The sequence below is a fragment of the Mobula hypostoma genome, chromosome 25 (assembly GCF_963921235.1).
Source record: "Mobula hypostoma chromosome 25, sMobHyp1.1, whole genome shotgun sequence".
Taxonomy (NCBI): Eukaryota; Metazoa; Chordata; class Chondrichthyes; order Myliobatiformes; family Myliobatidae; genus Mobula; species Mobula hypostoma.
The window spans coordinates 9,695,390-9,721,305 of NC_086121.1; the positions used below are offsets into that span (position 1 = coordinate 9,695,390).

Sequence of the window (25,916 nt, forward strand, 5' to 3'; positions counted from 1 at the left end):
AGAGAGGTAGTGTCCAAAGCTTCAAAGTCCATTTAAGAATCGGATGGCAGAGGGGAAGAAGCTGTTCCTGAATCGCTGAGTGTGTGCCTTCAGACTTCTGTACCTCCTGCCTGATGGTAACAATGAGAAAAGGGCATGCCCTGGGTGCTGGAGGTCTTTAATAATAGATGCTGCCTTTCTGAGACACTACTCCCTGAAGATATCCTGGGTACTTTGTAGGCTCGTGCCCAAGATGGAGTTGACTAGATTTACAACCTTCTGCAGCTTCTTTCAGTACTCTGTGCAGTAGCCCCTCCATACCAGACAGTGATGCAGCCTGTCAGAATGCTCTCCACAGTACAACTACAGAAGCTTTTGCGTGTATTTGTTGACATACCAAATCACTTCAAGCTCCTAATAAAGTATAGCCGCTGTCTTCCCTTCTTTATGACTACATCAATGTGTTGGGACCAGGTTAGATCCTCAGAGATCTTGACACCCAGGAACTTGAAGCTGCTCACTGTCTCCACTTCTGATCCCTCAATGAGGATTGGTATGTGTTCCTTCATCTTACCCTTCCTGAAATCCACAATCAGCTCTTTCGTCTTACTGACGTTGAGTGCCAGGTTGGTCCCTGTAAGTTACGTGGGTGTACAACTGTACTGTAACTGAAAGGCTCCTGTGCACATAGCCTTTGCTGTTGCGCAGCTAAATCTTTTGTCAGTATAATGTTTTATTTAAATGTTGCAGTTTTCAGGCCATGTAAAAATTTCCTGCTCAGAGCAATGGTTAGTCCATGCAGCTGTGTAAAAAAAAAAGTGGGAACGTTGCTTAAGAGTCTCTTAGATAGGCATATTGATGACAGAAAAGTGGAGGGTTATACAGGGGGGAAGGGTTAGATTGATCTTAGAGTAGGTTAAAAGGTTGGCACAACATTGTGAGCAGAGGGACTGTACTGTACTGTTAAGTTCTATGTTTCACTTGATGAACATTTCAGTCCTCAATTTAATGTCTCATTCAAAAAACTGCAGCATCCCCTTGCCAAAGATTCAAACTGATTTTTGGGAAGTCTTTGGAATGGATAGTCTGATTCAGGGTGGAAGTGAGTTTGATAGGTTCTTGATTCGCAAGGGTGTGAAAGGTTAGGGAAAAGGCAGCAGAATAGAGCAGTGGTCCCCAACCACCGGGCCGCAAAGCATGTGCTACCGGGCTGCGAGGAAACAATATAATTTGGCGATATGAGTCAGCTGCACCTTTCCTCATTCCCTGCCACACCCACTGTTGATCTTGAATGCACGCGAGGCCATTACCCACACATCATCCATGTCAGTGCGGGAAGAAGATCAACTCCGCGAGCTTGCAAATGACGGCAGGCTGAAAATTATGTTTGACATAACATCTCTGCCGGCATTCCGGATCAAAGTCAAGGCTAAATATCCTGAGATAGCCACGAAATCACTGAAAACATTGCTTCCATTTCCAACATATCTCTGCGAAGCGGGCTTTTCTGCAATGAATGCAACGAAAACTAAATTGCGGAATAGACTGGGCATAAGGAACCCCGTTCGAGTATCGCTGTCTCCCATCACCCCTTGATGGCACCGTCTCATTGCAGGGAAACAAGCCCAGGGCTCCCACTGATTCAGCGATATTGATGTGTTGCAATGATTTTATATGTTCATATGGGGAAGATATGTGCTGTGTGTTTAATATCTAAACGTAACTTAAAATTTATGATGCTATTGACTTATAAGTGACTTATAATTGATTTGTCACTATATTCATGCGCTGTGTTATATAAAACCTAAAATAACACTAACATATAGTAAAAGCAGGAATGATATGATAAATACACAGCTGATATAAAGTAGAAATAATGTATGTACAGTGTAGTTTCAATGAACAGAATTGCCAAAAACAATTTGTAGAAAAAAATGGGCACATACACGCATGCGCACATAGGTGCCCGTGCAAGGCTTCATGGTCATGGTAGTCTTTCTCGGGGTAAATACAACGTATTTGACTGCTACTCTTGTCCGTTGGCAACCCTACCCCCCTCCACCCACCCCGGTCGGCCAGTCTGCAAGAATATTGTCAATATTAAACCGGTCCGCAGTGCAAAAAAGGTTGGGGACCCCTGGAATATTGAGTTCAGAAGGGAAATAAATCAAGCCTGATGGAATAATTGAGCAGACTTGATGGGCCAAATGGCTTAATTCTGCTCCTGTGTCTTATGGTCTTACGGAAAAAGACCATGAGACACATAAATCTTATGTGTCTTTAAAATCTTATTTTAAAGATTTATCCAGCTCATTTCTCAGTTTTCTGGACATGAAGTAATGTGATCTTTGTGACAGTGAGGGGCTAGTCCAATAAGCTCCAAAGTTGCTGCTTTACTTTCTTACTAATTGTACGATACTCTGCCCTCAGTACTACCTTTAATTATGTGCATTATTTGATGTGGTTTAGTTTAGTGTGTGCACCTGTATGTGCCTAGGGAGAGTACCATTATTGATGTGGATTTCTTAATTGTGGTCTGGAGGAATGTTGTTTGGTTGTAGATGTGTACAGTCAGATGACAATAAACTAGAACTTGAACTAGTAAATGTAAATAAACGTTGCCATTCTTCACCTAGTTTCAAGTGATGTATTTAGGTCTTTGCGAGAAAAACATTTACTTGGTGGTGCAGGTGCTGTGTATACCTGTTAAAGTTTATCTTCCAAGTGCTTGTCCTTGGTATCTTGGCATGGGCTAATTTTTGGTGCAGGACTTGTGCTTCAAGTTCCATGTAATAGGATAAGGTATGTGTGGGAAAATATGTCTGAATGATACAAATTACGTTTGTGTTATATAATATTGTAGTTGTTGGAAAGGTGAAATGAAAACAGAAAATTCAGGAAGGATTGGGTACGTCATAGAGGACACCACCGAATTCAAGCACTTTGGCCCATTTAGTCTTTGCCAAACTATTGTTCTGCCTAGTCCCATCAACTCGTACCTGGACCATAACCCTCCTTAACCCTCTCATCCATGCACCTATCCAAACTTCTCTTAAATTTTGCAATCAAGCTCGTAACCACCACGTCCACTGGCAGTTCATTCCATACTCGCACCACCTTCTGAGTTCCCCCTCAGGTTTCCCTTAAACATTTCACCTTTCACCCTTAACCCAGGATCTCTAATTCTTACCCAACCTCTGGAAGTAGCCTTGCTTGCATATACCATATATATATACCCCTCATGATCTTCTATCTTTTTCAAATCTTCCTCATTCTCCTAAACTCTAGGGCAGGGTTTCTCAACTGGAGTTCTGCGGAACCCAAGCACTCACAGTGGTGGGCAGTGATCGAGCAGCCCCGTTAGCAATCTTCTCTGCAGTAGCACCGTGTTTATTTGTTTCAGTCCATTCTCAGATTTTGATGTGAGATAGAGGAGACCGTTGATAATTGGCGAGTTCAGTATTGCACAGAAGGGAGGACGGTAGGCTACTGAGGAAAATGCAGTGAGTTTTCTGAGCATTGAATGGACTCGCCCAATTTAAGCTGTGATGTCAGCCTCTCTCTCTCCCAAACTACCTCCCCCAACTTTCCCTTACGTGCCATGACTCAACTGCTGGCCTCTTCTTTGGTGTTGTTGTAAACATTGCTGAGTGCTTTGAAGATGAAGAATGGCTGCAGAAACTCACCTACTTAGCAGACATTTTTCATTATATGAACCAGTTGAACAAATTTCTGCAAGGCCCTGGAGAAAATGTTTTGACTTCAAGTGACAAGATTTTTGGATCTTGAAATGTCTCTACTGCTGCTTGGTTTGAGAGTGTGGAAGGATATCAGAAAGTCTCGAGCCTTATTGATAACCACCTGGAAGAACTGCAGATCAAAATTGAACGGTATTGTTACTCCCTTTCAACGCAAGTGTATGACTGTGTGAAGGATCTTCCTCTGAATCTTCTACTCAGCCTGAGAACTTGACTTTGAGAGAGGAGGAAAAACTTTGTGAGCTGCAGTCTGATTGTGCACTCATGATGAGATTTACTGCATTCATCGGAAAGCAATTTTGCTGTAGTTTACAACTTATTACATGTGCGAGCAAGTTTTTTTTGTTTAACAAGCATCAAGAGCAAGGATAGGAATCGTCTCATTCCAGTTGAAGGTGAAATCTGTGTGTGCTTATCTCAAGTTCAACCCCGGAATTGAGTATTTGTACAGCAAAAAACAAGCACATGCTAGACCTATTTCTGAGCCTGATCATGTCACTTAATAAGAAAATGATTTTTCAAAGTTTTGTATAAAATTGTGTCTTGGGTTATATTTTTATTCATGGTGCTTTGGCCTCTGGTTTTTAGCAACTTTACTGTTCAAAATTATTAATAAATTTCCATGTTGTAAATAGCATTCATTAAAATCAATTTACAACCTTTATTTAAATTAAATCTACCAAGCCTACCTGTAGAAAAATTAAATTCCATTTTGACTTAAGCCAGTTATTTGACAGAAATTTATTATGTTTGCCTTATGAGTTTTTAAAATTTATGAAAGAGAAGGAAAGAGATTAATTTCAAGAAAGGTCAGCTAAGCTTAACCACCTGTTTGCTTTCAAGAAAGGTTGGCTAAAAATTTATTCTCTACTCAAAAGAGAATTGATAATTATTTTTGGATTATTATATCTACAACTTACTTTTCACGCTAACATACTGTGAGCTGTAGATATAATAATTTTTACACAGGGGTTTCCTGGGACCTGAAAATTATTTCAAGGGCTCTTCCAGGGCAAAAAGGTTGAGAAAGGCTGCCCTAGGGAATGACGTCCTAATGTTTGATATTTCAGGTTAATCACATTTCATCCCTCGTATCTCTCCAGCAAATCAAAGTCCAAAGTATGTATTGTATGTGTGTGTCAACATATACTACCCTGAGATTCATTTTCTTGCTGGCATTTGCAGTGGATACAAAGAAACACAATAGAATTAATGAAACACTATACACAGTCAGTGTGCAAAAGAAGACAAACTAAACAAATACAAAACCCCACAATAAATAAATAAATACTTAGCTATCTATCTATTTACTTACTTACAACATGAGTTGTAGAGTCATTAAAAGTGAGTCCATAGATTGTAGAATCAGTTCAGTATTGGGGTGAGTGAAGATATCGACTCTGGTTCAGGGTTAGTAACTGTTCCTGAACCTGGTAGCATGGTACCTAAGGCTCCTGTACCACCTTCCTGATGACAGCAGCAAGCAGAGAGCATGGCCTGGATGGTGGCTGTCCTTGGTGATGGATACTGCTTTCTTATGGAAGCACCCCTTGTAGATACGCTCAGTAGTGGGGAGGACTTGGACTCTTTCCAAAGTCTGCGTGTACTTCTTAAAATACCGTCTCCTGAAGTGGTTGCAGAACAGAAGCTGGAGCCTCATCAGCATTTTATAAAAGGTTCAGAATCACTTCCTTGCTATTGCCTGTGTTTATAATTCCAGGAGTACCAAATGCACTCCTAACACTTTCTCCATTTACCTTCATAGGCTGTGTACAGACACCAACAGATATTTCTGTTTCTAGCACCATTTAAAATTGGACTATTTGGTGTATCTTGCTTCCTTACGTGACAAGAACGCATCTGTGCTAAATTGTATTTGCCCATGTCATCAGATTTTTCCCTCCTGACCACTGTCACCAACCAGCTCATTGTTCACCGTATCTCTATGCTATATATCAGTTCAGAATCTTCATGTCTCCCAACATTGATCAAATTTCATTAACCCCATTTTGCAACAAAATGCAATACCTTAATCTGGATAGCCCACAGTATTTTCCTTTTGATGTCTTGTGTGTGCCTTCATCTGGATTATCCATATTTGAAATACAAGAGATCCTACAGGTGCTGGCAGTCTTGAGCAACACATACAAAATGCTGGAGGAACTCAGCAGGTCAGATTGCATCTGTGCAGAGGAAAAAGCAGTTCATGTTGAAGCAAGAAACTGGGAAAGGTAAAGGACTGAAGAAGGAATATGATAGGAGAAGAGAGTGGACTATGGGAGAAAGGGAAGAAGGAAGGGCACTAAAGGGAAATGATAGGCATGTGAAAAGGGGAACCAGAATGGAGAATGGAAAAAGATGGGAGTGGAGAGAAATTATCAGAAATTAGAGAAATTGATGTTCATGCCATCAGGTTGAAGGCTACCCAAATGGAGTGTGTGGGTATGTAAATATAACTCTATAAGCAAGAGTAAATAAGCAAGAGCACAGTTTGGTTTAAATGCTCTACAACTGTCAGAATAATTTCTTTGTTATTTATGTTACAGAATTTAGGCACTGAATTCATGATAGAACACTTTTCGAGAATTGCTCCTTAGTTGAATGAAAGAGGCTCTGTTTGCTTTCATTTCACAGTTATTGAATGATATCACTCAATTAGGTACCAGTTAGTGCTGACTAATGTGCATCTCATGTTGAGATCTCATCATCCAACAACTTGTCTGAGGAGCTTGTCGTCAGCCTTTGAGTAGCTGTTTAAAAGAGATCTGTCTCTGAATTCATAAATGATGGGGATAGATTTTAATCTACTGTTTCATCCTGTCCCTCAATGACTCAAACTCATTTCTAAGATTAAAAGATACATGAAAAACTATATTTTCAAAAATATGCTGTATAGACTCACCATATCTATTTATTATCTATTTGAGTCCTGCTGATCATTCTACTGAGACCCTAAAGAAATATTAAACAGCTAGTTAATATAATTCAATGATACCATGACAAAATATGAGTTTTTTTCTAAAAAATGTGCTAGTTCCAACTAAACCCCTGTGCTATGTTTTTGTTCCTTTTATTGAAAAGCACAAAAAGGATTATGACACAAATGCATTTTCTTTCTATTGAAAGATCAAAGGTGCTTCTACATGATTGCCCGCTCAGCTGTATTTAACTTTTGTGGCATTGCATTAAATTGTTCCACTATCAGGGATTGAAGTGTGTTCTTTAGTCAATAAAACATTTTTTTATAGGTATAGTCATTGATGTGATATAAAAAATTATAAAGAGGAAGCTCTCACAGGTGGCGTAATAATAACTATATAATCTTTTGTGATGCTTTTTTAGTAGTGATAGTGGAATGTCAACCGAGGTTTTTATTATAGAGTCGTCAAACTTTATAACAAAGAAACAGGCCATTCGGCCCATCAAGCCCATGTCAAACTATTATTTTGGCTAGTCCATTGACCTGCACCTGCACTTGGACCATGGCCCTCCATTCCCCTCCCCATCCAAGTTTTCCTTAAATGTTACAATCAAACTCTGCATCAACCACTTCTAGTGGCAGCTCATTTCACACTCCCATCACCCTCTGAGCGAAGAAGTTCCCCCTCAGGTTCTCCTTAATCTTTTCACCCTTAACCCATGACCTCCAGTCTTTGTGCTTCATTACAATATGACTTGAACCCATTGACCTCTGACAAGAGGCAATACAGTTAAAATAAGAGTATTATGACGGTATTACAGTGGTGTAAAGGGAATTACAGAGGCATAAGAGAGGATTTGGCCAGAATTGATTGAAAAAAGAACACTGGCAGGGATGATGGCAGATCAGCAATGGCTGGAATTTCTGGAATCAATTCGGAAGGTGCAGGATATATACATCACAAAGAAGAAGAAGTATTCTAAAGGAAAGACAACACAACCATAGCTAACAAGAGAAGTCAAAGCCAGCATAAGAGTCAAAGAGTGGACATATAATAGGGCAAAGATTAGTAGGAAGTTAGAAGATTGGGAAGCTTTTAAAAACCATCAGAGGGCAACTAAAAAAGTCATTAAAAGGTAAAGATGGAATAGCTAGTTAATAATATTAGAGGATACTAGAAGTTTCTTCATATACTTAAAGTGTAAAAGAAAGGTGGGAGTGGATATTGGACCACTGGAAAATGATGCTGGAGAGGTAGTAAAGAGTGACGACAAAATAGCAGACAAACTGAATAAGTGTTTTCCATCAGTCTTCACTGCACAACACACTAGAAGTATGGTGGAAGTTCCAGGTGTTAGAGGTCATGAAATGTGTGAAGTTACCATAACTAGAGAGAAGGTTATTGGGAAACTGAAAGGTCTGAAGGTAGATAAGTCACCTGGACCAGATGTTGTACACTCCAGAGTTCTGAAAGAGGTGGCTGTAGAGATCATGGAGGCATTAGTAATGATCTTTCAAGAATCACTATGTTCTGGAATGGTTCCAGAAGACTGGAAAATTGCAAATGTCACTTCACTTTTCAAGAAGGGAGAGAGGCAGAAGAAAGGAAACTATAGGCCAGTTAGTCTGACCTCAGTGGTTGGGAATGTAGGTGTTGGAGTTCATTGTTAAGGGTGAGGTCTCAGGGTGCTTGGAGGGACATGATAAGATAGGCCATAGTCGGCATGGTTTCCTCAAGAGAAAATCTTGCCTGACAAATCTCTTGAAATTCTTTAGTAACAAGCAGGATAGACAAAGGAGAATCGGTTGATGTTTTGTATTTAGATTTTTAGAAGGCCTTTGACAAGGTACCACACATGAGGCTGCTTAACAAGCTATGAGCCCATGGTATTACAGGAAAGATTCTAGCATGGATAAAGCAGTGGCTGATTGGCAGGAGACAAAGATTGGGAATAAAGGGAACCTTTTTTGACTGGCTGCTGATGACTAGCAGTGTTCCACAGGGGACTATGTTGGGACTGATTCTTTTTATGTTATATGTCAATGATTTGGATGATGGAATTGATGGCTTTGTTGCAAAGTTTGCAGATGGCATGAAGATAGGTGGAGGAGCAGGTAGTTTTGGTGAAATTATAGAGCAGACTCGATGGGTCAAATGGCCTAATTCTGCTCGTATATCATGTGGTCTTTGGAGTTTCTGTAGCACTGGGATTTTATGGGATGATATTGCTAGCCCCATGCCCAACCGCCCTTCTTTCGCAACCAGGCTTAGGTCAGTCCATGGCGGAGTTTTTGAAAGTGCTGCTGGGTCGCTGTAGTGAGCAACAATTGAACACCGTTCTTACCTGTTGGCTCCCTCTGTAGAAGAATGTATTTGAAGAATGTCACTTACTTGACCATTGCTACACAGTAGTCAAGGATGCCTACCGTTCCATCCCACGACCTCACTTCGGAAAATCGGACCATCAGGCCGTACTCCTCCTGGCTTACAAACAGAAACTGAAGCGGGAGGTCACAGTGTCACAAGTGGTGTCATGTTGGACAGAGGAAATGGATGAGGTCCTCCGTGACTGCTTTGAATCGGTGGAGTGGTTAGTATTCAAGGACTTGGCAGCTAACCCCGATGAGTATGCCTCAGCTGTCACGGACTTTATCTGGAAATGCACAGAGGACTGTGTGTCTCGCAAGACGATGCGGGTATTCCCTAACCGGAAACCTTGGATGAATTATGAGGTCAAGTCCCTTTTGAAGGCTAGAGCTGCGGCTTTTAGGTCCAGGAATACCAGTCGCTACATGGAATCCAGGCGTGAACTCCGGAAAGCCATTAAGGGCGCTAAAAGGCAATATCGAGCCAAGTTGGAAGCCCAGGCTAACCAGAGGGATGCCGGTAGACTATGGGAGGGTCTAAATGAGATCACTGGGCGCAAAGAAAAGGCTGGGAATATCAATAACTGTGGCGCTTCTCTTCCTGACGCACTTAACGTATTCTATGCAAGATTCGAACAGAAGAGGAGCGTCCCGCTCCCTCTGGATGAACCAGACCTGGTGGCATCGAGATTCATCGTCACCGAGGAGGACATTAGAAGGGCCTTCCTGAAGGTAAATCCACGGAAGGCGACGGGCCCAGATGGCGTCCCCGGACGGGTTCTCCGGGCCTGTGCAAGCAAGCTAGCTAGAGTGTTTGCTGACATCTTCAACTGCTCCTTGCTTCAGTCTAAGATCCCCTCGTGTTTTAAGAAGGCAACGATAATCCCAGTGCCAAAGAAGAGCAATGTGGCATGCCTGAATGACTATTGACCTGTGGCTCTGACATCAATTGCTATGAAGTGCTTCGAGCGATTGGTTATGGCACACATCAACCACAGCCTACCGGTCAACCTTGACACTTTGCAATTCGCCTACCGGAGCAACAGGTCAATGGCAGATGCCATCTCTCTGGCCCTACATTCCTCCTTAGAATACCTGGAGAATAAAGACACATATGTAAGGCTCCATTTCATTGACTACAGCCCTGCCTTTAATACCATCATTCCAAATAAACTGATTCCTAAGCTCCGGAACCTGGGCCTTAGCACTCAGATCTGCAACTGGATCTTCAACTTCCTCATAGACAGGACCCAGGCTGTAAAAATAGGGGACAAGCTCTCCTCTACAATCACTCTGAGCACCAGTGCCCCACAAGGCTGTGTACTCAGCCCCCTGCTGTACTCACTGTACACCCATGATTGTGTAGCTAAGTTTCCATTGAACTCAATATATAAGTTTGCTGATGACTCCTCAATTGTAGGCCGTATCTCGGGCAATGATGAGTTTGAGTACAGAGAGGAAATTAAGAATCTGGTGGCATGGTGCAAAGACAATAACCTATCCCTCAACATCAGCAAGACGAAGGAATTGGTTGTTGACTTCAGAAGGAGTAATGGACCGCACGACCCCATTTACATTGGTGGTGCACAAGTGGAACAGATCAAAAGCTTTAAGTTCCTCAGGGTCAATATCAAAAATGACCTGACTTGGTCCAACCAAGCAGAGTCCACTGCCAAGAAGGCCCACCAGCGCCTTTACTTTCTGAGAAAGCTAAAGAATTTTGGCCTGTCCCCTAAAACCCTCACTAATTTTTATAGATGCACCGTAGAAAGCATTTTTCTAGGGTGCATCACAACCTGGTATGGAAGTTGTCCTGTCCAAGACCGAAAGAAGCTGCAGAAGATCATGAGCACAGCCCAGCACATCACAGAAACCAATCTTCCGTCCTTGGACTCACTTTACTTCACACGTTGTCAGAGCATTGCTGCCAGGATAATCAAGGACACGACTCACCCAGCCAACACACTTTTCATCCCTCTTCCCTCCGGGAGAAGGCTCAGGAGCTTGAAGACTCGTACGGCCAGATTTGGGGACAGCTTCTTTCCAACTGTGATAAGACTGCTGAACGGATCCTGACCCGGATCTGGGCCATACCCTCCAAATATCCAGACCTGCCTCTTGGTTTTTTTGCACTACCTTACTTTCCCTTTTCTATTTTCTATTTATGATTTATAATTTAAATTTTTAATATTTACTATGGATTTGTACTCCAGGGAGCACAAAGCGCAGAATCAAATATCACTGTGATGATTGTACGTTTTAGTATCAATTGTTTGGTGACAATGAAGTATAAAGTAGTGTGAAATAACTGCAATTTTTTGTTGAATTCTCATTTCAACTTTTAGTTTGGCCTATATTGTTGGACAGAGGTGTAAAATTTGTTATTTTTCTTGTAGTGTAACTCTCCTATGATTTCTTGTATTTTTATATAATCACTTCTAGACATGTAATTGTTCAGGGAATTTTCCAGTAATTACAATACAGTTGCTTTTGTATTTTTAAAAATTTTTTATTGAGATACAGTGCAGAATAGGCCCTTACCGCTCCCCAAACCACATCCGTCAGCACCCACCTGTTTAAACTGTAGCCCAATCACAGGACAATTTACAATGGCCAATTAACCTACCAACGAGTACGTCTTTGGACTGTGGGAGGAAACGAACACAACCAGAGGAAACCCAGACATCCCACCCTGCAAAAACTCATTTCAGGGAAGTAGCACCATCAATTTGCAGGACACTCCCGGGAGAGGTGGGATGTCTGCAATAGAGTAGCTCCTTAGCAGCTAGCCAGCTAGTTTAAATAATGTTAGCTATGCTAATGAACGAATGACACCTGTTAAACTCACCTCAACATGTCTTTTACAGTCTTAACCCACCATGGGCAATAGAAAAGTCACTGTTGCAAACAGTGCAGCGAGCAACACTGTCATTATTTTGACCCCTATTAGGCAGGGGTACACTTTAGTGTAGTCTGGGGTGACGTACATTTTATATATTTTTTGGAACACTCTGCCATGGCGCGCGCGCTCTCTCTCTCATGGTCGCTCGAGCGCCTCACTTGCTTTCTGTCTCGCTCACTCGCTCTCGCTTGCTTTCTCTCTCACTCACTTTCTCTCGCTCACTCTCTCTTGCTCGCTCGCGCACTTTCGCTTGCTTTCGCTCTTGCTCGCTTGCTTGCTCTCGCTCTCTCTCTCTCGTGATCGCTCTTGCACTCTCTCTTGCTTTCTCTCGCTCGCTCTCAAAAAAATTGATTTCCGTGATATTGTATATAATTTACGGGCAGCAGGGAGCCACTATTAATATGCGGGAGACTCCCGGAACTTCCAGGAGAGGTGGGATGTCTGGAAACCCATGCAGTCGCAGGGAGAATGTGCTACAGGCAGTGGTGGCAATTGAAACCAGATTGTCTATATTGTAAAGCATTGTGCTAACCACTACGCTTCGCCCAAGAAACTTCTTAGAAACTTACCAAGTTTTCTGTAGCAAGTGAAACGCCACTCGAATCTGGCTATTTTACGGGTAATTGAAATCACTTAACATTTTTGTTATCTCTAGTCTGAGTATGAGACGACCACAATTACTTTTTCCTTTATCTTTTCCCTTTTCTCTGTGCTCGTCTTCATTTTTCAGTCTTGTTATATTTAATAAAACAGCTGTAAGCAACAAGTTTTATACTTCACTCTTGATTTCCGAAGAACCTTTGGATCTCAGAAGTGTTAGGAGCCAACAGTATATACTTGCAAACAAGAACTAATATTAGGAAGGAGAGAAGAACAAGTCAGTTGTATGCCTTTTGAACTGACATTTAGCTTCTGTTAAGTGATGTAGATAAAAGATTTCACTTTACTGTTGGAAAATAGAAGCCCCCTTACGTAGTAATTAGTGATGACTGTAATTACTGTGAATATCAAGTAAATTAATTTTCTTTTCTTGCACAGTGGCACAACTACAAACAAATCTTACGACAGTGCAGGAGCTTCTGGAACGGCAACAAGAGAGGTTGCAGGAGCTCTCCCAAGAACTGTCTAGTACAAAGGTAACCTCTATGAGAAACAGAATTGCCTTATGTTTGAGTGAATGTCAAACTGTTGTAGAGTGAAGTTACAGTGAAATGCATCCAAAGGGACAACTTATTTTCACATATTTTCAGTATCTGAATGCATGGCCAAATTCAACAATGTTTCCTATTGGACTAAGCATTGTATTAAATATGTAGTGAACTACAATAATTGCTTCAAATCATAAGCATAACGGGTTGACAGCAACTGAGGTGCAGAACAAGCTATGTAAATCTTTTAAGTGATATACTGAATTACCCATGCTACCCAGTTTCCTTGGAATCCTATCAGCTTAGATATTTACAGCTACTTTTTTCAAAGAACAGAGGATTTGTGTAGAGAAAACATCATCATCATCATGATCACTCTGCCGTGTCGTATGACATGGACGAACTGGTCTTTGACCATGATTGTTCTTGGCAAATTTTCCTACAGAGTGGCTTGCCATTGCCTTCTTTTGGGCAGTGTCTTTACAAGATGGGTGACCCCAGCCATTATCAATACTCTTTAGAGATTGTTTGCCTGGTGTCAGTGGTTGCATGACCAGGACTTGTGATATGCACCAGCTGCTCGTATGACCATCCACCACCTGCTCCTGTGGCTTCACATGACTCTGATCGGGAGGGGCTAAGCAAGTGCTACACCTTGCCCAAAGATGACCTGCAGGCTAGCGAAGGGAAGGAGTGCCTTACACCTTTGGTAGAGACGTATCTCCACCCCACCACCCATAGGAACTAATAGGGGAAATGGTAACATAATGTTGTATGAGTATATAATGAATGCTAAAGTACAGTAGGTTAATTAGGAATGTAATGTACAAGTAAATAGGGAGTTAAACCAAAAAGAGATGCATCATGAAATATATTGAAAAGAGAGGGTAAAGTCACTGAAATATTTCGGATTCAGATTTATTTATCACATGTACATCAGAACATGCAGTGTCATTTGTGTTAACAACCAATACACCTAAGGATGTGCTGGGGGCAGCCCACGAATGTCACCACGCATTCAGGCGCCAACGCAGCATGTCCAGAGTGCTCGACAGATCAACACAGGTCGCGACGAAACAGAACACAAGGGACAAAGCAGCAACAGTAAAGCAAGCCCCATTCCTCCCATCCACACACACACACACGGTCCTTTAACCCCAGACTGTCTGCTGTCGGTCTCCGGCCTCCAGCAGACTCGTGGATTCACAGACGTTGGTCTTTTGACTTAACCCAGCGGATTTACAGACTCGGCTCTGGCATAGGATACATGATAATGATCAGTCGATACACAGGCAGAGCAATGATGGAACTTAGGAGGACAAATAAGTGTAGGACATACTCATGAATGGTAGGCTGTAGGGATACTGAGGGACAAAAGACCAGGTCCAAGGATCCCTAAAAATTGTAGCACAGTTTAGAATATCTCCCAGAGGATAGTTGCCTTCAATAGCGAGGACACAGAATATAAAAGCAGAGACAATAATAACTATATAAAATAGTGGTAGAGTCAGAGGTGGAGTACTGTGTGTGGTTTTATTTAGAGAACTATTTAGTCTGACATTGTGTAAGGATTGAGTATTAGGCACTACATTGGGGGGTGTTTGTGTTCAATTACTGCCAGACAGCGTATGTAGAGAAGTAATCTCTTCTGAACAATTGAACTCGAGCACCTTTTTCCTAAGTGGGAGATCTATTTTTAAAAAGTCAGGAGTACACATCTATGGCCTGGTGTACAAAGTCCAGGCAGTTTGATAAGGCGGCATCTTCTGTCTATGATAGAGCATATGATGCTGCATTTGAACTTTATTCCTGTTTGCATTTGGAATAATATACTGATGCTTACTGTCAAGGCTGGCATGTAAAGAAAGTCACTTGTGTGGGATTGCATTAAGAAGGATAAGTTAGTGTCATAAGGAATGGGCAGGGTTTGTTTAAATAGGTTTCTTGGTTTTCAAGGTTGTGTACTGTGTACGACTTTGATAATAAATGTACTTTGAACTTTGACTGGGCAAATGGAGTTTAATGTGGGGATGTATGACATCATGCACTTGGTAACAAGAATCAAAAGGCAGATTCTTATCTAAATGGAGAAAGGCTGCAAATGAGTGAAGTTCAAGTGCATGAATCACTAAGCGTTAGCAAACAGCTCCAACAAGAAGGCAAGAGACGTGCTTGCTTTTATTATGTTACAATTGTAAGAATGCTTGGTGAAACCACACCTGGAATACTATGTACATTTTTGGCATCTAAAAAAGGATATTGTAGCATTGTAGGCAGTTCCAAAGAAGGTTCTCCAGGCTAACTCCTGGTGGGATAAGAGCGTTGTCCTATCAAAAGAGGCCAGACAGCTTAGATATATGTTCCTTGGAGTTTAGAATGAGGGGTAACCTTATTCAAACAGAAGATCTTAGGAGGCTTGACTGGGTAGATGTTAAGATATTTCCATTAGTTGGAGAGTCATGAGAGGGAAACATAATTATAAAGTAATGGGCCAGTTGTTTAAAATTGAGGTATAGAAAAGTTTCTCCTCCCAGGAAGGTGGAGAATATCTAGAATTCTTTGCCCTGGGAGTGCTGGAAGCCAGGTAAGGTGGAGATAAATATTTCAAAGATTAAGGAATTGGGGGCTATGGGGAACTGACACAGAAGAGGCTAGCACTGTGATTAAATTGAATGGTGGGTTAGCTGTGAGGGGCTGACTGGTCTACTCGTGCTCCTACTTTCTCGTGATCGATTGAAAACTTTGATCTAATTTCCAATACAATATTTATTCAACGAGATATCCTACAACCATCCTTAGTGTTCAAGCCTAAATACTGCTTCATTCTTGCATCTTTGTTTAGAATTAATCTGTCTATTGAGACATTGATAACTAGGTTATTGATTTGCTGTTGATAACTATGTTATATTTTGTGCATCTGTCTTCATTGTTCTGGCTGCTGGATTGGAAACAGGTTGACTTTCCTGGAATGATGCTCGATTAAAACATTTAAAATCTGTCGTTGGGGAATAATACATTGTATTCTTGCCTTTCTGCATATTTACAAGGGAACTGTGTACTGATTTTTTTAAATCTCTGCTCCTTATAAATACATAGCTAATTCTTAGATGTTAGTGTTTTCATGACATATCTTACAAAATCAGTTTTTCCAAAATCTGAAATTTGTCAAAAACATGTTCAGCCATCACTTTCTATTTTTGAAGTCCCAGCAAAAGGACAACAGCTTGTGTATATATAGCACCTTTAACTCAGTAAAGTGTTCCAAGGCACATTTGTCAAATGAACTGAGATGCATTAACACAGGGAGAGGTAAAAAAAAATAGAGGTTTACACAATTTGCAGAATATTCCAAGGAATAGTGGAGAACCATGGCATGTTGTAGCTTCACACAGAAGCTGCACAAGGGGTCTTTAAAACCTGGGAGTTCCTGCTACTCAATACTACTGCCACCAAGTCCATTGCTACTCCTGCCTGGATAGTGAAAGGCTCCAGCAATTCAAGGTTCCAGGCTGGTGTTGCTCACATTGAAACGTGAGGGTAAAGTCTAATATTAATCAAAAATCCTTTTGTAGCTCTGCCCTTGCAGCACCTTGAGTGGTGGGTTGACTTCTTTGATAAAGGCAAATTATACTTAGTCCAGGGAATGATCTAGGGCATTTCTCTTTTGGGGCAAAAGGGGTTTGATGGCTCTAGGCCTATACTCACAGGAGTTTAGAAGAATGAGGGTTGGGGGATATCTCATTGAAAGGCCTAGATCGAGTGAATGCGGAGAGGATGTTTCCTATAGTGGAGGAGTCTAGGACCAGATGGCACAGCCTCAGAATAGAAGGTTATTCCTTTGTAACAGAGAGGAGGAGGAGGGATTTCTTTAGCCAGAGGGTGGTGAATCTATGGAACTCATTGCCATATGTGGCTGTGGCGGGCAAGTTATTGGGTATATTTAAAGCAAAGGGTGATAATTAGTAAGAGCATCAAAGGCAAGAGATTGAGAGGGGTAAAAATCAGCCACAATGAAATGGAGCAGACTCAATGAGCCGATTGACCTAATTTGTTCCTATTTCTCACGGTCTCATAATGAAAGGCCTTGATAAGAGGCACAAACCGAGTGCACAGCCAGACACCCATGGCGGAAATAGCTAATTCCTTTAGAACAGAGAGGGGGCATAATTTTAAGGTGATTGGGGGAAAGTATAGGAGAAGATGTCAGAGGTTAGCTTTTTTTACACAGAGAATGGTGGGTGCATGGAAAACACACTGCCAGGGGTGGTGATAGAGGTGGATACATCAGGGTCATTTAAGAAACTCTTAGGTAGGCACGTGGATGATAGAAAATTGCAGGAGGGAAGGGATTGATCTTAAAGTATGTTACAAGCTCAGCACAAACATAGTGGGCAGAAGGGCCTATACTGTGCTGTAATGTTCTGTTCTATGTTCTATCTCAGTTAGTTAATTAAATACGTTACCCCTACTGCATCGTAGGCTGCCGACAGCAGCTTGCCAGAGCTCTCAGCCCTGGGCTGAAGGTTGATTGGCCCTGTGGCTTCTGCTTTCACCCACAACTTCATACGTCTTCTGGGCAAAGATCCTTCCTCTCCCAAGGATGAGGTCTTTGGACCTTCTGTAGCTCTGGGGTTTTACAAGATGGGGTTGCCAGTGCCATGCCCAGCCCTCCTCCTCTCGCAGCCAGGCTTGAGACTGTCCATGGTGGGTTTTTTTGTCTATCTTAATAAAATAAAATGTTTTTTTGTTGTTATTTCACTTCCATCTGTGTTCTTGTGCTGTATTCGGTCAAAAAATAACTCGTAGTATTTCACTGTTCTGGATTATCTTAACTTTGCAAATGTTGCACAGACTTGGAAGCTTTAACATCAGAAAAGTAAGCACGCCTTTTAAATGATGCTAGCTGACACACAGACCAAATACCAAATCCACAACCAGAGCTCCTCCACTGATCTGTCACAAATTACTCATTATGGAATTTAGTTGCTTATTTGCATGATAAAATGGAATAGAAAACAACAATATTATTTGAATTTTCTAGTGATCTTAACAATTGATTACATTTTGTAGCTTTAAATATTTATTTAAATAATGCTCTGAATTAATTAGCAGACATGGAGTCTTTAATTAGTGGCCACCACTATACATAATTCAACAAAAGTCATATAGTTCAGCTTTAATTCTGCCTCAGTCCATCTGTGATCCAGTACTCATTCAGCACAGCACAGACTCAGTGTGCTACCCTTCACAAATCACTCAAAGCACCATGCTAAGCTAAGAACCGAATATCACACTTGCCTGCCGATAGCCGACTTGCGTTGTCTCATAGTGAAACAGTCAAATCGAAAATTCTCAGCTTCATTCAGGGATTCAAGATTATTTAATGTGTAAAGGAGAACAAAATAATTGTTATTCCAGATCCAATGCAGCACAAAAAAACACAATAAATATCGATACAAAAGCTTATATACATGGATTGATTGTCCGTAAAGTGACAATAGGCTCAGGAGTGTTTGTATATAAAGTGACTGACAGGAAATAATTTAATAGAAGTGATAAAGTGTGGTGTGGGGGTGTGGCGGGGTGGGTTAGTGGTGGGGGTGTTGATCAGCCTTACTGCTTGGGGAAAGTAACTGTTTTTGAGCCTGGTCCTGGTGTGGATGCTCTGTAGCCTCCTTCTGATGGGAGTAGGACAAACAGCCCATGAGCAGGGTTGGAGGGATCCCTTGTGATGTTACTGGCCCTTTTCTGGCACCTTTCTACATATATGAGATGACGGGTAGGTTGGTGCTGGTGATGCATTTGGTAGTTTTAGCTACCCATTGTAGAGCCTTCCTGTCCGCCACAGTGCAATTTCCGTACCATGTGGTGATGCAGGATGCTACGATGCTGTCTACTATGCATTTGTAGAAGGATGTTCTACTTTTCTAATCTCTTAGTGACCAAACATCCCTTGAGTTTTGTTCACTCTCTTCATCCAGTTCAGTTTCAAACCATCGGCTTCACTTCTCTCTCCTTTTAATCCTTCCTTAAAATAAGCTTCCAGGCACTCTTTATGATACTTGCTCAATATCAGTTCTTGTCAGATTAGTTCTGTGAAGGAACTTAACACGCAAAATTCTGGAGCAAGTCAGCAGTTCAAGCAGCATCCATGGAGATGAATAAACAGCCAAGACACCAACTGTTTATTCCCCTCCATAGATACTATCCGACCTGCTGAGTTCCTCCAGCATTTTGTATGTGTTGCTCTGGATATCCAGCATTTGCAGAATCTCTTGTGTTTATGTGAAGTGGCTTGTGGCATTTCTCTTCTTTTTTAAGATATTCTAAAGAATGAAACTAATGCTGAAAAGTATTGGGTATTAAAGCCAACTTCCTGACCTGTATCTAAATAGAATATTTTAGCAAAAGCTTGGAGTTAGAAAGTGCCCCATTTAAAAAAAAGAGCCCTAGGATGAATATAGCTGGAGGAAGTTATCTAAAGGTTTGTGCTGTTCAATTAATTCCTTATGCAGATAAAATGAGAACCAGTAATCCTTGGAACACAACCATGTTCGAAACATTATGTTTAAAGAGATGTTTATTTGCATGTGCCGCTTATAATTTACTTGGATGATACTCAAACGACTTCGGGGCCTCTCGAGTCTGCTATTTTTACACAATGGAAGTGCTCTTCACTGTTCTGTTCAAACCATCAGAAAACATCACGTATTCTCTCTGATGTATTGCCATTGTCTATGAGCCTACAGGTCTGTACATTTCTCCGTAGTTTGCTGAGAAGGAACAGGTGATACCAAAAAACTGAGAATCTAAATAAATATACTTTTCTTCCCCCTTTTTAGTCTTCCAGCTGTTCACATGTGTTACAGGTAAAAAGATTCTACTGTAAGCATGAATATTTTTTTCTCTTCTGTGCTGAAATTAGTCTCTCTGCCTTGCATGGACATTCAAAGTTAGAAGTAATTTTCTAATCAATGTATGTATACACTCAGTGGCAACTTAATTAGGTACAGGAGTGGAACCCAGTGTGGTCTTCTCCTGCTGTAGCTCATCCACTTTGAGGTTCAACGTGTTCTGTGTTCAGAAATGCTTTTCCACACAACACTGTTGTGATTTGTGGTTACTTGGGTTATTGTCACCTTCCTGTCAGCTTGAACCAGTCTGGCCATTCTCCTCTGACCTTTCTCATTAACAAGTCATTTTCGCCCACAGACCTGCCGCTCACTAGTGTTCTTTTTTTGTTTTTCAGCACTATTCTCTTAAACTTTAGAGACTGTTGTGTGTGAAAATCCCAGGAGATCAGCAGTTTCTGAAATACTCACACCACCCCGTCTGGCACCAACAATCATTCCACATTAAAAATCATTTAGATCATATTACTTCCCTATTCTGATGTTTGGTCTGAACAACCATTGAACCTCTTGACTGTATCTGCATGGTTTTATGCTTGGAGCTGCTGCCACATTCGATATTTGTATTGACAAACAGGTATACCTAATAAAGTAGCCACTGAGTGTACGTCACCAAGTACTATCCCGAGATTCGTTTTGTTGCAGGCACTCACAGTAGAACAAAGAAATACTATAGAATCAATGAAAATCTACATACAAAGACTGACCAGCAACCAATGTGCAAAAACAAAAAAATATATAAATAATCAAACAATAAATAAATAATGCCGAGAACATGAGTGGTAGGGCCGTTGAAAAGTGAGTCCATGAGTTGTGGTGAGTGAAATTGTCCCTGCTGGTGAATGCTATGTCCCACTAATAAAATCTGCTTATAACTAAGTTACAAACATGACTCACTTCCAAATTTTCTGACACCTGCAATGAAACAAATTACATCCTTTGTCTATCGGATGTAGTAATGTGTTGCAAGACAGGCTTTTTAAAGTACTCTTATATGAGTTTGGGTGGTCTGTCTTTACAATCAAACTGTAAGTTTCAAAAGAACAAAAAGGCTGGTGGGATGTTTTTCTTTCCTAGTGTTGACTTTTACACAGGCAGTCGAGGGACCTGTGTGGTGAGCTATCGGCAAGTACAAAGTACACTTTAATCCAAAATCACGTGACCAGTAGTCAACGTCTGTGCTTTTCAGAGATCAAATTTAACTTAATTTTTTTTGTTAGTTCAACCATATGCATGTATAAAGCCAAATGAAACAATGTTCCTCCAGACCAAGGTGCACAACTCACACCTATAACTCACAACACATAAAGTAATATTACCACAAATAATAAGGTGCATTTACAACACAATTTAAAAAGTAAACAGTATAACGCTACTGGCACTTCATGCATGGTGAGACCTGGATGGTGGCTGGGAGTTCAGTAGTCTTATGTTCTGGGGGAAGAAGCTATTTCCCATCCTAACAATCCTTGTCCTAATACTACGGTACCTCCTGCCTGATGGTGGGGTGGGGGCGGTGTCAAAGAGATTGTTGGACAGATGGGAGGGATCACTGGCAATGCTAAGGGCCCGGCATACTGATAAATATCTTGGCTAGGTGGAAGAGAGACCTTGATGATCATACCAATTTTTCATTGTAGTGCACAAAATGCTGGAAGAACTCAGCAGGTCAGGCAGCATCTATGAAGAGGAATAAACAGTTGAAATTTTTGTCAGGACTTTTCACTGATGCCATATATTAGTGTCATGAGTAATGACGATTATTCATAACACCAATATATGAAAAATCGAACAGAACAGCTGCACTGGCTAGAAGGTAGTTTGAATGTTGAACGTGGGGGTGTTTTCCCTTTCCCGAAGATCCTGTTGAAAATTGCTGGATATTATATTCCATCCTGGTCAAATATTCACCATGTGTAAGGCAAAAATTGTAACAAAAACTGTTAAAGCCAACAGGTGGCTGGCATTATGGTCCTCAAAATTAAATTCAAATTTCCTTTGGAAACATGGCCTTTCAGTTCAAAGCCAATGTGGAAAATGGCAAAATGGTTTCCAGGTGCCCAGTGAGTGTTTAGCAACACGTGTTTCTTATTTAAGAAAAAAACACACATTGAAGGCATAGGGACTAGTGACGAATTCAGCTGTTAACATTACTTAAGCAATGGCAATTGGCTGAGTGCCCAGCTGTATGAGGCAGCACAATCTGAACACACGATCTCTAAAATGATGTTAAGGAGCATATTATATAAGGAATATAATATGTTTCTCTCAGCTTCTGGATACCTGTCACTTTAATTTTCTATACCAAACCTCCTCTGCCTTAAGATTGTCTGTGTTAAATCTCTTACATCATTGTACCAAAACTAAACATAAGCTCGAGGCAAAGCACATAAAGAGGATATTTCCTATAGTGGGTGAGTTGAGGATCAGAGGGTGGTGAATCTGTGAATCCATTGCCACAGGCAGCTGTGGAGGCCAAGGTTGATAGGCAGGAGATTGGGGTTGAGTTCCTCCCTGCGCCTTGTTTGACGCATTGGGTGACAATCTTTGCTATTTCTTTGGCATTTGTACATTTTATGAAGCTGAGTTGCTAGCTTGATGCTCAACCCAGCACAGATGGAAATGTGCAAGGAGCTGAGAGGGTTGATAAATCAGCCACGATGGAATGACGGAGAAGCCTCAATGGGCCAAATGGCCTAATTCTGCTCCTATGCCTTATAGTTTTATTGTTTTTCAGCTCTTTATCCATCTAGGCACTCTACAGCTCAACATTGAGTTCAATAAGTGCTAGTAACTAGCCTTTCTTCCCTGCACCAATCTTTTCTAGTGCAGGAGAATGGAATGCAAGTGAGAGTACTCAGTTATTTGGCTAGGAAGGAAGTCTATGACCGTTCCAGGGAGGGAAGGGGTATGGTTACCACCCTGGGCATTGTCAGACCTCAGATTGATCAATATTCCCATTATTTATGCCTCCTCTGGGCAGGTTAGCAAGACTAAAACTTCTCTCCCTTTTTCTAGTGTCCACCTATTGCAAACATTCATTTTGTTCTCTGCACCCCTCACTCATCTCTTCAATAAATACTTTTCCAGTTCCAGTGTAAGCTCTTTGACTTGTACATTAATTCGGATTGTTTCTCCACAAATGTTGCCTCACCTGTTCTTTTTCCAGAATTTTCTACTTTTATTTCAGAATTAAAGCATTTTCAGTTATCTATGAAGGAATATAGTCATAAACCAATATAACATGGATACAGGCTCTAGTATGTTAACAAGTGTCGATAAGATTTCCCTATTTGCTTGATGGTAGATTTCTTGTATAATGCTACTAATATGGTTAAAGCTTTGCCCCAGGCAATTTTCGCTCACAGCATCATGCCTCCCTTCCAGCTTCCCTCTGGTCATGTTTTACACGATAATACACTGAAGGTATTGAAATAATAAACCTCCAGTAGTTCACTGCAGGACTGCATAGAAATATTGGGCAAAGTTTATTATCAAAGTATATATCTGTCACCGGATATACTACCCTGAGATTCATTTTCTTGCAGGCATTCAGCGTAGAACAAAGTGCAGTAGAATCAATGAAAAACTACACAGAAAGACTGACAAGCAGCCAATGTGCAAAAGATGGCAAACAGTGCAATACAAAACAAATAATAAATAAATAATATTGAGAGAACGAGTTTGAGGTTCCAAGTAAATTTATTATCAAAGTACATACTGTACATGTCACCATATACTACACTGAGATTAATTTTCAGTTGTAGAGCCCTTGAAAGTGAGTCCATAGGTTGTGGAATCAGTTCAGAGTTTGGGTTCAGGAGATAATTGAAGTGTAATAACTGTTCCTGAACCTGCTGGTATGGAACCTAAGGCTCCTGTACCTCCTTCCTGATGGCAGAAGTGAGAAGAGAGCATGGCCTGGATGGTGGAGATCCTACTTTTTGTAGGCTTTTCCATTCTTGGGCATTGGCGTTACCGTACCAGGCCGTAATACAACCAGTCAGGATACTCTCCACTCTGCATCTATATTTAGTATATTGGGAAGGGGTATTGAAATTAATCAGAAATATTAATTCTCCTACATTTTTATCTTCAATCTTAACCTTCCATGAGTTTCATATCACCTCTTCCAATCCCCCTTCAGTCTGCATATCCCCAGAGAGCAAAACAATTTCCCCAAGTTTCAAGATTGTTTAGTGACATTCATTATTACACAAGTGTAAAGGAGAACAAAATGATTGTTACTTTGGATCCAATGCAGTGGGGAAAAAACATATTAAACATAAAGAACACAATTTTAAAAAAAGAAAACAAATTTAAATATAAAAGCAATTCCATGAAACACAATGTACAAGTAACGATTGTAGCCGTATATAAGATTAGCTTATATACATAGACTGATTGTAATGACATAAAGTGACGCTAGATGCAGGAGTATGTGTACATAAGGTAATGATAAAGTGACAAAGTGACTCTTGGCAAGAGGAACTCTTTTGAGTATCAGCAAAACATAGAAAAACACAGTAGGACGGTGACTCTGCGTAGGTATGAGGTGGAGTGTAAATGTAAAGTGACAGTGCATGGGGGATGAAGGATGCTGAGGGACTGTGGAGAGGAGTGGCTGATGTGGATGCAGTGGTGTGGTGGTGGGGCTCCTAGCCATACCTTTGAACTACTGCAGTCTGTAGTAAATCACTGACAGGAACTTTGGGATCTGCAACTTAAATTATGGATGCACAGAAATCTCAAGGTTACTGGTAGTGTCTCGTACTAATGATGAAGGCCGATGGATTCAGCAGCACTATAGCTGCAGATCTATCGCATAAACACATCTGATGAATTGCCAAATGTACTTCAGGTTATAAATTGGAATAGAATTACTTTCCACATTTTCCCCTTGATGGTATCACTTATCCTGCTCCCAAAATATAGAACCAAACATTTTGACAATTAGGTTCTTTTATAGCAATTATCAATAAAGGTGACGGGCAATTTGTGAATGTACTTGGTCATCTAGGTGAGCAGTGAGGGATATAGTACAGCGTTTTGTGTTATCAGTTTTCACAGAAACATGTGTTACAGTTTTTAGTTTGAAATAGATTGTACAATATGCATCACATTCTGGATGGATTAAGGTGAGAAGTGTTTATTTAGGAAGTCAGATTGACAGTGAACACCTAACCACTATTGTCAACATCCAAATTCATGTCAGACTAAAAAATCCACAAGTATGGTACAGTTATTGATTTTTATATCAAGGGCAATTGTGTTCCTGTCTGGTTAATACTTATAATAAATATTTAGATTATTCTAGTCTAAAAGTAGCTTTTAAACATAATTAAGATACCAATGATTCCAGAAACGATATACTGCATTAAGTTATCCTATTATTAGTTTTTACATTGCCTAATCTTGCACTTTTCAAACTTCCTTTTAAAGTAGACAAGCAGTAGTCCTGAACACTCCTTTCTAAACTTCACCCCAACAATGTTTTTTTTTGTATTCTTGGTACTCAAGATATCAAGTTTCGAGCAGATATAATGTTAAAATCCGTCTGGTGATCATTTTTGCAGTATAACTTAAGCTATGCGTTGGAAGTCCTAAAAGATGAAACCTTGATTTTCCCAGATGGGAAAATTATTCACAGCTTATACGAGGCAGCTGATTAATCGATCCACATCTTCTGCCGATATTAAATCCTCATAGCAATGTTATTAAAACCATAGCAATAATCATTATGCCAATAATGTAATAATAACCACAACAAACTCCTTTAACATGTAAATGTATATGGCAAAAAAAGTTGATACTTAACATAAATAGAAAATGCTGGAAATACTCAGCAGGTCAAACAGCATCCATAAAGAAAGAAACAAATAATATTTGAAATCAGTGACCTTTCATCTGAACTTCATCATGCTCAGCTAG

General features: G+C 40.7%; 1 protein-coding gene across 4 annotated transcripts in view; it reads left to right on the forward strand.

Annotated features, from left to right (window-relative positions):
• pex14 (peroxisomal biogenesis factor 14) overlaps nt 1-25,916 on the forward strand; it is a 349,841-nt gene that overhangs the window by 309,656 nt on the left and 14,269 nt on the right. For 3 of the 4 annotated variants that reach the window (XM_063033388.1, XM_063033385.1, XM_063033387.1), the window contains 2 exons: nt 12,965-13,062; nt 19,917-19,943. In XM_063033388.1, coding sequence (XP_062889458.1) covers nt 12,965-13,062; nt 19,917-19,943 — 125 coding nt within the window. The remainder of the gene's footprint in view (nt 1-12,964; nt 13,063-19,916; nt 19,944-25,916) is intronic. The other variant, XM_063033386.1, reaches the window with a different exon arrangement.